This window comes from Dendrobates tinctorius, unplaced genomic scaffold (genome assembly GCF_039654945.1).
Source record: "Dendrobates tinctorius isolate UK_male_01 unplaced genomic scaffold, ASM3965494v1 ptg000103l, whole genome shotgun sequence".
Classification (NCBI taxonomy): Eukaryota; Metazoa; Chordata; class Amphibia; order Anura; family Dendrobatidae; genus Dendrobates; species Dendrobates tinctorius.
This window is the reverse complement of record NW_027361771.1, coordinates 11,067,304-11,080,267: the sequence shown is the minus strand read 5'-3', so window position 1 is coordinate 11,080,267 and position 12,964 is coordinate 11,067,304. Positions and strand designations below refer to the sequence as shown.

The following is a 12,964-nucleotide window of genomic DNA, read 5'->3' as shown; positions in this document are numbered from 1 at the left end:
AGGAAACCTACAAATACAAAAGGGCAGCACCTCTCCCACGCATCAGTTGGTTTCCTGTTCCTGAGGGGACGGGATCCTACAGACCGGATCCCAGGCCTGCCGGCCGGTACAGGTAGCGAGGGGGTCTCCTACCTCGGCCTGGTGCGGAGCTCCTGGAGGATGCCACGGTGGCCCAGGATGGGTGGCAAGGCGGTGGTGGATACAGCAGGGAGCGGCATCCGGAGGAGGTCCTCCATATGTGCGCCCCAGCTCCGGCGGCGCGATCGCGGGGGATTGAGGGGGGCCGGCGCAGCTGCAGGGCGCTGGGGCCGGGGAGCGCTCCATGGTGGAGCGCCCGGGCGTCCCGCGTGACTTCCGGTCACGTCGGAGTCGCGGTGACGTCAAGGGGCTGAGCCTCGGGGTGCTTCCGGGTCGGCGGCGCCACTGCGCAGGCGCGGGGACCCAAGATGGCGGCGCCCATCGGGAGGACGCCGGTAAGCGCCGGTTCCCCTGCCCAAAGCGGCGCCAGCTGGGGAGGGGGGCCCTATTAGGGGGGAGGGCGCAGCAAGAGGAAATCTGCTGTCCGGAGGAGGGGTATATAGGCAGGACCCTAGATGGGTGCCTTGCCTTGGCCACATTATTGCAAGCCAGTAATGGAGAGCGATCAGGAGCAGCAGCAGCAACGGCGGCAACAGCGACAATCTTCACTGCCGCCCCTGGATGACCTTAGGCAGGTCAAACAAAAGAAAAAAGAGGCCCGTGACAGTAAGGAGCGTCCGGGACGAAGTGATCTGTCCAGTCATAAAAGCTCCTCTAGGTGGACAGGAGCAGCGACTGAGAAAAATCCCCCTCATTCTCCGGTACTTGATTGTGGCACTGGTAAGTGATCTTCGTGAATGTTCACTCAGTGACGGGGCCTCCTTCTGTGTTTTATTCTAGGGGAAGAAAGCTACGAGTAAAACCAGACACAGGGAATGCGCACTCTGTGCAGGCGCGTTACCAGATTCATGCCCCAAAAAGTTATGTCCCCCTGTATCCGGCAGACGCTAGTCCTTGGGGTTGGGGGACCCATATGGGGGACATAGTGGTACAGGGACAGTGGGACTCCGATGCTGAGTTCTCATCTAACCAGAGGGAGCTGCTGGCGATTGAATTAGCCATTAAAAAACTCATTATGTATCTACAGGGCCATCATGTGAGGATACTCTCGGACAACCAGGTAGCGGTAGCCTATGTTAACCACCAAGGTGGAACCCGCTCCAACGCCCTGATGCGGATAACGGAACGTCTCCTTCAGATAGCAGAGAAAAATTTTCTATCTTTAACCGCGCTCCACATCAGTGGAAAAGACAACATGAAGGCAGACTTTCTAAGCCGCAGGGCCCTAAGGCAGGGAGAATGGGCCTTAAACTCAGACATCTACAACCAGATTGTCCGCAAATGGGGTCAACCGGAGGTGGACCTCTTTGCCACCAAGGAAAACCGGAAGGAAAAATCTTTCTGTTCCCGAAATCCCAGGGAAAATCCACTGGCAGTGGACGCCCTCCTAATAAAATGGGACTTCTCGCTGGCTTATGCCTTTCCGCCTTTGAACCTTCTACCTCTGGTAGTGAGGAAGATCAGGGAAGACGGGGTCATATTGATTGCCCCCTTCTGGCCCAGAAGGACCTGGTTTGCATGGTTGAGGACCATGTCAGTAAGCGATCCTTGGGTACTGCCGAACCTTCCAGATCTCTACCAAGGGCCAGTCAACCACCCACAAGTAGCGGGACTCCGTTTGACGGCATGGTGTTTGAGAGGACACAATTGAGGGATAGAGTGTTCTCAAAAAATGTAATCGATACACTCCTAAAAAGTAGGAAACAAACCACCACAGGTCCTGGAGGCGATTCCTGTCCACCTGTGAGTTTAATATCAGGGATGGAATACCTGTAAAACAGATTCTAGAATTCCTCCAGAGGGGTCTTGAGTTGGGCCTTTCCACTAGTACATTGAAAGTACAAGTTTCAGCTTTAGGGGCCCTATTTGCATGCGACATTGCCGGTAACCATTGGGTAGCGAGATTCATTAAGGCAGTTACCAGATCGAGACCCATACTCAAAGATAGGTGTATGCCTTGGGACTTAAATTTAGTCCTGACAGCCATGACAGAGAAACCGTTTGAACCTCTGGATTCTGCTTCACTAAAAATTATATCACTTAAGACAGCCTTTTTGGTAGCAATAACATCTGCACGTAGAATAAGCGACATACAGGCACTTTCCAGATTGCCCCCTTACACAGAATTCTTACAGGATAGAGTAATCCTAAGGCCAGACCCGGCATACCTTCCCAAGGTAGCATCTCATTTTCATAAGACACAAGAGATAGTTCTGCCTTCCTTCCTCCCTAATCCAACCAATCCAAACAAAAACTTCAGGCTCTAGATGTTAAGCGATGCCTACTTAAATATTTAGCAGCCACAGATCCTTGCAGGAAGGAGAACGCATTATTTTTATCCTTCCAAGGTCCCAGGAAAGGGTATAGAGTGTCAAAGCGCACGTTAGCAAGGTGGATTAGGGAGGCTATCTCTCTTGCCTACACAGCAGGTGGCGGTCCGGCTCCACAGACCCTGAGGGCGCATTCCACTCGTGCCATGGCATCATCCTGGGCAGAGAGATCGGGAGTATCAATTGACCAGATATGTAAGGCGGCCACCTGGTCATCTCCTTCCACCTTTTTTAACCACTATCGGTTAGACATGGGTGCCTCCTCAGATCTCACCTTCGGGCTAAGGGTGCTGCAGGCTGTAGTCCCTCCCTAAATTAGTTTACATCTCTGTTATTCTCTCGTAGTGCTGTCATGGGAGTCCGAATAAAGTATTAAGTTACGTACCGGTAACGGTATTTTTCGGAAGCCCATGACAGCACCCTTAGTTCCCTCCCTTGTTCACGTATAAGGGTGCACCCCTTTAGAGGAGGGTTTTCGCGAGTTCACCTTATGTGGGAGATGGTTTAAAGAATTGTAAATAGGATAGATAGGTTGTATATATTGTGTATATGCGGTGTACTAGCCATGGTAGCCTCTCAAGCTCTGTAATCCAACTGATGCGTGGGAGAGGTGCCGCCCTTTTGTATCTGTAGGTTTCCTGTTCCCGAAGGGCGGATCCCCTCTCTTGTGGTGCTGTCATGGGCTTCCGAAAAATACCGTTACCGGTACGTAACTTAATACTTTTTACCATCAAAATTTTGTTTTAGCCAAAGATTTTACATGTTCACACAAGATGTGGGTAAAAATGGCACCAAAATTTGTCCCACAATTTCTGCTGAACCTGGCAATACCCCTTATGTTGCTGTACAATACTACTTAGCCATGCGGAGAGACTCAGGAGGAAAGGAGCGCTGTTTGCCTATTCAAGTGAATGGGTCTGTGCACATGTCAGTGTGTTTCCATGGACCGTTTGTACGTGGGCAAAATATGCTGACATGTCCGTTTTTTAATGTCAGTACTGGCCATGAAACTTCCCGCAGACGAGCATACACATAACTCACAATGATGTCATCCATGTGACACGCATCGGCGCCTGGGAAGAACCGTTACAGTAAGCTTTGTTCCCCGGCAGTGGGTGCTGAACACGGCACTCATCATTCCATTCTCCCCTGCTCTGCCGGTGATCGGCGCGAGCAGGAGCGAATGATGAGTTACATTTAAGTAATAAAAGAGACAGCAGGTGGTGGCTGATTTGACTATTTCTCTCATCATTCTACCCCTGTTGCTGCTAATAACAGTGACAGCAGGAGCGGCGGATGGGAGTATTCATCTGCAGATCCTGCTCTGTAAATACATACGGTAATTAAAAATGCTGTGGTTCCCCCCTATTTTTGATAACCAGCCAGACAAAACTCAGCTGTCAGCTTCAGCAAGGCTGGTTATCAAGAATAGAGGGGTCCCCACGCTGTTTTTTAAATTATTTAAATGATTAGTAAAAACGGCGTGGGGTCGCCCCTATTTTTGACAACCAGCCCTACTAAAGAAGACAACTGGGGGCTCGTATTGTCAGGCTGGTAAGGGATCATGGATATTGATCCCCCCCCCAGCCTAAAAATAGCAGCCCGCATCTGCCCAGAAAAGGCACATCTAGTGGATGCGCCGATTCTGGTGCTTTGCCCAACTCTTCCCACTTGCCCTGTAGCAGTGGCAAGTGGGGTAATATTTGTGGGGTCCATGGCTTAGTAATGGAGAGTTGTCTATAAGACACCCCCATTACTAATCCTATAGTTGTATTGTAAATAAATACAGGCACCCAGAATAAAGTCCTTTATTTGAATATAATGCCACAGACTCCTTTATTAATCTGAATTAAAGCATACTTACAACCACGCCTAATCCAAGCAAAGCCCTTGATCTCCTGTAATAAAAATAAAATAAAAAAGCAACAATATACCATACCTGTCCATTGTTGTGTCCCACTCCATAATCCATGTCTGGGGGATATACAGTTTTCAACTTGGACGGTGCCAAGATGCAACCGTCCCGGCTGAAAACCACTGGTGAATGAGCAGCTGGGAATGCAGCGTCGGTAACCGGAGCTGATGTCATAGAGGTTACCTTCGGTCACTCAGCTCCTTTCCCAGGCGGGCTGAGCTGCGGTGGCTTCGGTGAGACCCCGCTAGCACCGTGAGCGCTCGCTTGCTAGCGGGGCTCTGATTGCAGAATTTTTTTTTTTTTTTTTTGGTGGGGAAGGGGGCGTTTATACCGTTCTGTGTGTGGTAAAATTGATAAGACAGTTTTATTCTTTGGGGCAGTACAATTACAGAGATACCTCATTTATATTTTTTTTTATGTTTTGGCGCTTTTATATAATAATTATTTCTTCTATAAAAGTTTTTATTTTTGCATTGCTTTATTCTGTGAGCTATAACTTTTTTTATTTTTCCACTGATGGAGCTCTATGGCCGCTCTTTTTGTGCGAGACAAGATGACATTTTCAGCGGTGCCATGTCTATTTATATCCATCTTTTTGATTGCGTGTTACTCCACTTTTTGTTCGGCGGTATGATGATAAAGCATTGTTTGTTTTTTTTTTCTTTTTTTTATGGTGCTCACTAAGGCCGGTTTCACATTAGCGCATTTTCAGCGCGCGCACGGCCGGGGGTAGCTCCGCCCCCGATCCGGCTCTCTGCCCGGCGTGCCCGCCCCTTCCTTGTAGCGCCGCCTCCTAGCGGACAGCGGCGCCTGCGATCGGCGCACCCTATCTTTAGCATAGGGTGCGCCGATCGTGCGCAGGCCGTGCGCTAGTTGCGCTTTGACCTGCGCTGCGCACTTTTGACGGTGCGCCGTGCGCGCCAAAATCAAACTTTTCGGATTTTGGCGCGCACGGCGCACCGTCAAAAGTGCGCAGCGCAGGTCAAAGCGCAACTAGCGCACGGCCTGCGCACGATCGGCGCACCCTGTGCTAAAGATAGGGTGCGCCGATCGCAGGCGCCGCTGTCCGCTAGGAGGCGGCGCTACAAGGAAGGGGCGGGCACGCCGGGCAGAGAGCCGGCTCGGGGGCGGAGCTACCCCCGGCCGTGCGCGCGCTGAAAAAGCGCTAGTGTGAAACCGGCCTAAAGGGGTTAACTAGTGGGACAGTTTTATAGGTCGGGTCATTGCGGACGCAGCAATACCAAATGTGTACTTTTATTATTTAGGTTTTTTTTTCATTCAAATATTTATTTATTGATAGAATATATAGATTTTTTTTATATTTTTACAATTTAATTTTTTTTTTTTTTTTTACTTTTTCCTAACTTTTACACTTTGTCCCACTATCGGACAATCATTTTTTTGCATGCTGATCGCTTCTATAGTATGCAGATGAAGCAGCATCTGCATACCATAGAAGCTGTCAGCACTGCACTGACACAGGGAGACTTGCTGATCATGCACTTTGCATGATCAGCAAATTTCCCAAGTTCCCTATCTCTGGTGAGCCGGATGTCGTCATGACGACATCCGCTCATTATGGCACTATGGCAGCGATCGGGACCTCGCGTCACGCCGCGGGGTCTCCGATCCAAAGGCATAGGGGCTGTCAGCCCTGCGCTAGCTCCTGCAATGCTGCGATCTTGTTTGATCGCAGTATTTCGAGGGTTAAAGTGAGAATCAACTGACACTTTGCCGCGCACCTCCCGTGAGCGCGGCCGATCGCGATGATGTACTATTCCATCAATGATCAAATTGTGCCAGGTTACATGGATAGAATAGTACTTCCAATGTCAGAAAGGGGTTAAACAGTGCTCTGTGAGATGTTCAGCACTTGGTCTATTTTACTAACTTAACCCTTTACAGTTCTCCACAACTTTATCCCTGATCTGTCTATTGTGTTCCTTGGTTTTCATGATACTGTTTGATCACTAATGTTCTCAAACAAACCTATGATGCCTTCACAGATCAGCTGTAGTAATACTGAGGATAAATTTCCATACAGGTGTGTACTGTATGTACTAATTATGTGACATGTGGAGACACTTGGTCACTCAGAATTTTATTTAGGGGTATCTAATGTCAAGGGGCTGTATACAAGTGTGCATCAAAATTTTGAGATCTATATTTTTAAAATAATTATAAAACTTGTATCATTTCCTTTACACTTCACAAATACTTGCTACTTTTGTGTTGGCATACAACATAAAATCCCATTAAAATATATTTGTTTGGGTAGAGCATGAAAATATTCGGAAAAGTTCACGGAGTATGAATACTTTTTTCAAGGCACTTTATATATCAATATTCCCCCATTTACCCAATGGAGGCCTAAAGTGGTGTAGCATGGGAAATCATGCAAAAAAAAAACTCCCAACAGAAGCTGTAAAATGTCATGAATTGCAATTTGAATGGCATTTTTGTCTCCACATAGGGCTTTAGTCTGAATCTACAGTCTAGGCTGCATTCTTGTGCATGTCTGAAAAGACTAACACCACCAGAAAGAAGTGCAAAAAGAGCCCAAAGTTTCATCATCTCGACTCCATCTGCCGTTTTTGTTAACTCTGAGGAACGTCTGATTTCCGTTTCTTAGAGATTCAGAAGGAAGTACTTAACGGAGACTTGAGCACCCTGCCAAATGCGCTGTGAGCAGCTCCTAACAGCAGCTCTAATTTAGGTGGCTAATTTTAATGTACATTAACAATTGTTATATATTCTCTGTCTTCAGACAGTTTTTTAGTACATGCGATGGAATTTTTACAAACTACAATTGGAAGGAGGATCACTTGCAGCGCATGGCAGCAGAGCCACGCAAGACAGATGTCTATATTGGTGTGGATATCTTCGCTCGGGGAGATGTTGTCGGGGGAAAGTTTGAAACTTTCAAGGTAACTCATTATTTTTTCTGTTTAGCTGCTTCTATAGTATTTTTCTCCACATTTACACAAGCATATGTAGTAAGAGTGCAAACTTTGCAATAGATTAGTGTTATTTCTGTAACAATTTGGTCGTATGTGAGTCATGTGCAAGAAGAGCTTTTTTCGGTTTTCTGGGTTTGGTTCTTAGGTTGGCATTTCAATGTATAATCTGCATAATTGGAGCAGGAGCGCTTGTGGACGTATTGTTTGTGCTGCAGGTCTGTACATTCCAGTGGTTTCGCCCACAAACAATATTTATTATCTTTTGCAATATTTGACCACCACTGACAGATTAGTACAACTTGTTTACATCAAATGCAATAACATCAATTCAGTTCGGTGTCTTCTTTTAGGTATTTAACAGTCTAAAATGCATTTTGTTTCAGTCGTTGGAGATGATTCGGCAGTATGGCTTCTCTGCTGCATTGTTTGCTCCAGGATGGGTGTATGAGTGCTTCAATAGGGAACAGTTCCTTGAGAACCAGTACAGGTAATGATAGAATTCCTGCATAACAATATGTAGTAAACTAATGATTAAAGGGAATATGTCACCACATTTTGCCATCTAATCTGAGGGCAGCATAATGTAGGGGCAAAGACCCCTATTTCAGCAATACCACTTACACACTTTCAAGGTTGCTTTTTATAGATTTAATAATGTACTGTTGACAAAACAGTGTTTTTTTTTCTTTTTATAATTTTTATGTTTTATTAAAACTACAACATACCAGCCTAGTAAGTGATACATCGCTGAGTATCTTCCCCTATACCATGCTGCTCTCATATGGGGTAGCATAGACCGGTTGACAGATTCCCTTATGACAAGTCTACAGCTGGCACTACACATTCAGTGAAGGGTTCAGGGCTATGGGCCGTTCACTAATCTGTGTGAGAATCTGCCACCAGAGCTTATTTTAAATGAAAGATGGTGTTACATATGGGAGACATGTAACTAGCAAGGAGCAATAGAAATGAACTTTGTCTCAAAACAAACATATTAGCAGCTACAGCCCTTCATACCTCTGCTGTATTGCAACACTGCTGCCTGTGAGATGGAAGCAGAGGCGCTGAGAAGAACCTGCAGATGTGTCAGATCTAATCACAGGCATCTCAACAATGAGATCAGAAGAACAAAGAGCAGCCTTTACACATCCCTGGTAATGTGCCTTTTAACCCCTCAATGCTGAGAATATCGATCACCGCATTTAGAACACTGGGAGGGGGCTCCCTTTCTCTTCCAATCAGCGCGCCAGAAACGTCATCCTTATTGCTGTCCTGGCAATCAGAGAGTCAGCCAGCTACGGCAAACCTGTTAGACCATGCCCTGAGCATGGTCTAAGAGGCTTTTGTCAGTGCAGCACTGACTGGTATAAGTCATTACAATGCAGATTGCATTGCAATTAGTGTTGATCGAGCGTGTTCAGATATAGCGTTATTCAAGCATGCTCGGTTGTTATCCGAGTAACAAGTAACACACGCACAGGGGATTGCCTAGCAAACTGGTAATCCCTGCATATGTTGTGGCTGTCGAACAGCTGCAAATCATGCAGCCGCGGAACTCAAGTATATTACTCAAGACCCCGCGATACTCTAAAGGCCCCGTAACACACAGCGAGATCGCTGATTTTGTGACGCATCAGCGATCTCACCAGCGATATCGCTGTGTGTGGCACGCATCAGCGACCGGCCCCCCCACCGGGTATCACTGATCGTGCAGGAATGTCCTGGGCCGTTTTTTGATCGTTTGTCTCCTGCTGGCCAGCACGCATCTCTGCGTGTGGCAGCAGGAGACCAGCGATCAGCGAGCTCCCAGCGCTGTAAGCAGACGCTGGGAGCTGGTATCCAAGGTAAATATCGGGTAACTAAGCGCGCATGTCGCTTAGTTACCCGCTGTGTACCTTGGATACCTGCGTGCTCGCGCTGGGAGCTGTGTTGTGAGTTCATTTTCCCCTTCATTACTGAGGCCCGAGGAACTCCCTCTTCTGGTTAAGAAAGGTAGTGAGCCTGATTGTCAAACACCTGAGGCTGATGATGAGGACTGGCTGAGTGGAGTTACGGACTGGATATAAGGTTGCCGACGCCCTTCTGCCCTGCGGGTGATTTCCCTGTGGGATCCTTGGAGACCAGTCTGAATTCCTGCTCCTCCAAAGCTAAGTTTGCTGCTCGGCCTTTTGCTTTTGTGCTTTGACTTTGTTTTTTGCTTTGTTTTTCTGGATTTCTGCCATTCCCTGCTGGGGTGTGCTGAATTCATTTAGCTCTGTCTTCTGAAAATACCTGAGTGCTGATTCAGTTTTTGAAGCCTAGCTGCTTCAGGGCCTTTTTCATATCAGCTGGTTGGCTTATGTCTTTGATAGGGTTTTGGCAGATTGCAGACAGCAACCTTCCTGTCCTTTCCTATCTAGGTAGTTTTGGGGCCCCATCTTTGCTCAGTCTATCTTTCTGTCTGTGTTAGGGTGGTTTCACATTAGCGCTTTTTAAGCGCACGCACGGCCGGGGGTAGCTCCGCCCCCGAGCCGGCTCTCTGCCCGGCGTGCCCGCCCCTTGCTTGTAGCGCCGCCTCCTAGCGCACAGCGGCGCCTGCGATCGGCGCACCCTATCTTTAGCATAGGGTGCGCAGATCATGCACAGGCCGTGCGCTAGTTGCGCTTTGACCTGCGCTGCGCACTTTTGACGGTGCGCCGTGCGCGCCAAAATCAAACTTTTCGGATTTTGGCGCGCACGGCGCACCGTCAAAAGTGTGCAGCGCAGGTCAAAGCGCAACTAGCGCACGGCCTGCGCACGATCTGCGCACCCTATGCTAAAGATAGGGTGCGCCGATCGCAGGCGCCGCTGTGCGCTAGGAGGCGGCGCTACAAGCAAGGGGCGGGCACGCCGGGCAGAGAGCCGGCTCGGGGGCGGAGCTACCCCTGGCCGTGCGTGCGCTTAAAAAGCGCTAATGTGAAACCACCCTTAGTATTTTCATCTTGCTTCACCGTCATTATATGTTGGGGGCTGCCTATTGCTTTGGGGTCTGCTCTGGGGCAGTTTAGATTTCCCCTTTCTTTCTTTAGGCCTATGTATTTCTCCGGCTGTGATCGAGGGGTCTAGGGCATCGTAGGAACCCCCCACGGCTACTGCTAGTTGTGTTGATAGGTTCAGGGGTCTGCAATCTGATAGTTGCCAACTTCTCTGGTTTTCTGGACTTAGCTTGTATTTCTGCTTTTGCCTCCTACGGTGACTCATTCATAACAGAGCTGGTATCCAAAGTACACAGCGGGTAACTAAGTGCCGCGCGCTTAGTTACCTGATATTTACCTTGGATACCAGCATCCAACGCGAGCTCGCAGGTATCCAAGGTACACAGCGGGTTACTAAGCGACACACTCGCTTAGTTACCCGATATCTAGCTTGGATACCAGCGTTCTTGCTGGTCCTGATCGCTGGTGAAATCTGCTTGTTTGGCAGCTCACCAGCGATCAGGTAGTGAGGAACCAGCGATCCTGACAAGGTCGTATCGTTGTCTGGATCGCTGGTGCATCGTTATGTGTGACGGGGGGCCTTAACACCCATTAATGCTTAGATAATGCTATATCTAAGCACACTCTCGAAACTAATTGCACTGCATTATACCAACGATTAGAGTAATAAAAGTTAAAATCCCATGGAGGGACAAAGCAAAAAGAAAAAATTATAAAAATATTTTACAAAAAAATCACAAAATTAAAGAATGAAAAAAGTATTACCCCCCCTTAATGACCTTCAATATGTCTTTTAACTGACCTGAGATATAAGAGACTAGCATCCCCATACAGGTGACAATCCAGCAGCTGTTGGCGAGTGTGGTTTCTCCCTCTTTACCCCCAACGGCACCCTGAGATCATGATTGTGTGGTCCTGATGTTTGCCATGGCAATTCATGAGCAAATAGCGGCCTTAGAGTCTGCCGGCTACACTGACCTGTTCAAAAGTCACCGACGTTTAGATGGTAAAAATCAACTTTTTCATTCCTATCATGCCACTTTGTCTTAATTCCTGAAAAGCACCTGAACGGTTAATAAACTACCTGACAGCAGTATTCAGCATGTCAGGGAGTGCGGTTTTTAAAATGGTATCATTTTTGGGGGGTTCCCAATATATAGGACCCCTAAAGTCACTTCAAACCTGGATAGATCCCTAAGAAAATAATTTTGTAAATTTCTTTGAAAAAGTTAAAAAAATTGCTGCTACATTTTTAAACCTCCTAAAATGCAAACAAAATAAAATATCATTTTACAAATGGTGATGATGTAAAGCAGACATGTGGGAAATATTATTTATTAATGTTTTGCTATGGTATGGCCATCTGGATTAAAGGGATAATCATTGAAAGTTTGAAAATTGCTATTTTTTTAATATTTTTGTAAAATTTCTGATATTTTTTATAAATAAACACAAAACATATCGACCTAAATTTCCCAATATCATTAAGTATAATGTGTCACAAAAAAAACAATCTCAAAATCACTTGAATTTGTCAAAGCATTCCAGGGTTATCACCACATAAAGTGACACTGGTCAGATTTTTAAAATTTGGCTCCGTCACTAAGGGGTTACACCAATAAATAGATATATTTATGTAAAATAAAAAAAACACAGTTGGTATCACAGCATCCAGAACACCGTAAAAAAAATAAAGCAAAGAACTATTCTTTTCCATCATACCGCTGAACTGGAATAAAATTATGATCAAAAAGTCGAAGGAAATAAAAATGGTATATCTGAAAAGCACCATCTTGTCCTGCAAAAAGCAAGCCCCTATAGAGCTTCCTCAGTGGAAAAATAAAGCTATACCTCTCAGAATATAATGATGAAAAAAAAAATTTTTTTGCGTGTAAAAGCTGAAAACCATAAAAACAAAATGTGGTATCGCTGTAATTGTGCTTGCCAAGGAATGAAGGTGCCTTATCACTTTTTACCACACAGAGAATGGCATCACAACCCCTAAAAAAATCAATTCCTGAATTGCTGATTATTTTGCCACCCAAGAAAATAGAAAGCAAATAAAAAGTGTTGTGACCAAAAATGGTACCAATAAAAGCTTCAACTGTTGGCAGAAATATAGAAAAAATTATAGCGCTCAAAATATAGTGATCAAATTTGTGCAATAAAAAGTCTTTAGAGACAGCATCCAAATATTAAAAAAACTATGTAAATCTGGTATCGCTGTAATCGCACTGACCTGAAGAATAAAGTTGTCTAATCACTTGTACTGCACGAGAAATAGCATAAAAAATAAACAGAACAAATTCTTTACCTGCTGTTGATTTGTTCATTCTGTCTCTCAAAGATCGCAGTAAGGCTCGGCTCACATTTATCCTGCACTCTATGCTGAGCGCTTACACCGTGGATTCCATGTAAATTTCTGAAATGCGTTATTTAGACAGTACTCCCGTCGGAAGATTCCCTATAATGAGGCATTTTGGACGCCGTTTGGCCTATGATTCAGCTGTGTCCGTCTTTAATTTGCATAAAAGCGCAGTCTACTACAGTTTTGTGCACATCTGAAAACAAGGACACCGCTGAACAGAGACCAGACGGACTCCAGGGTAACGCTGCTACCTCATTATAGTGACTGGATCCCTTGGGGGTTTCATCTGAATAATGTAA

The 12,964-nt window shown here is 46.2% G+C and overlaps 1 protein-coding gene across 2 annotated transcripts in view; it reads left to right on the top strand.

The window, feature by feature from the left end:
* ENGASE (endo-beta-N-acetylglucosaminidase) overlaps positions 1-12,964 on the top strand; it is a 122,528-nt gene that overhangs the window by 55,985 nt on the left and 53,579 nt on the right. For both annotated transcript variants that reach the window (XM_073588065.1, XM_073588064.1), the window contains 2 exons: positions 7,151-7,310; positions 7,727-7,830. In XM_073588065.1, the coding sequence (XP_073444166.1) occupies positions 7,151-7,310; positions 7,727-7,830 (264 nt within the window). The remainder of the gene's footprint in view (positions 1-7,150; positions 7,311-7,726; positions 7,831-12,964) is intronic.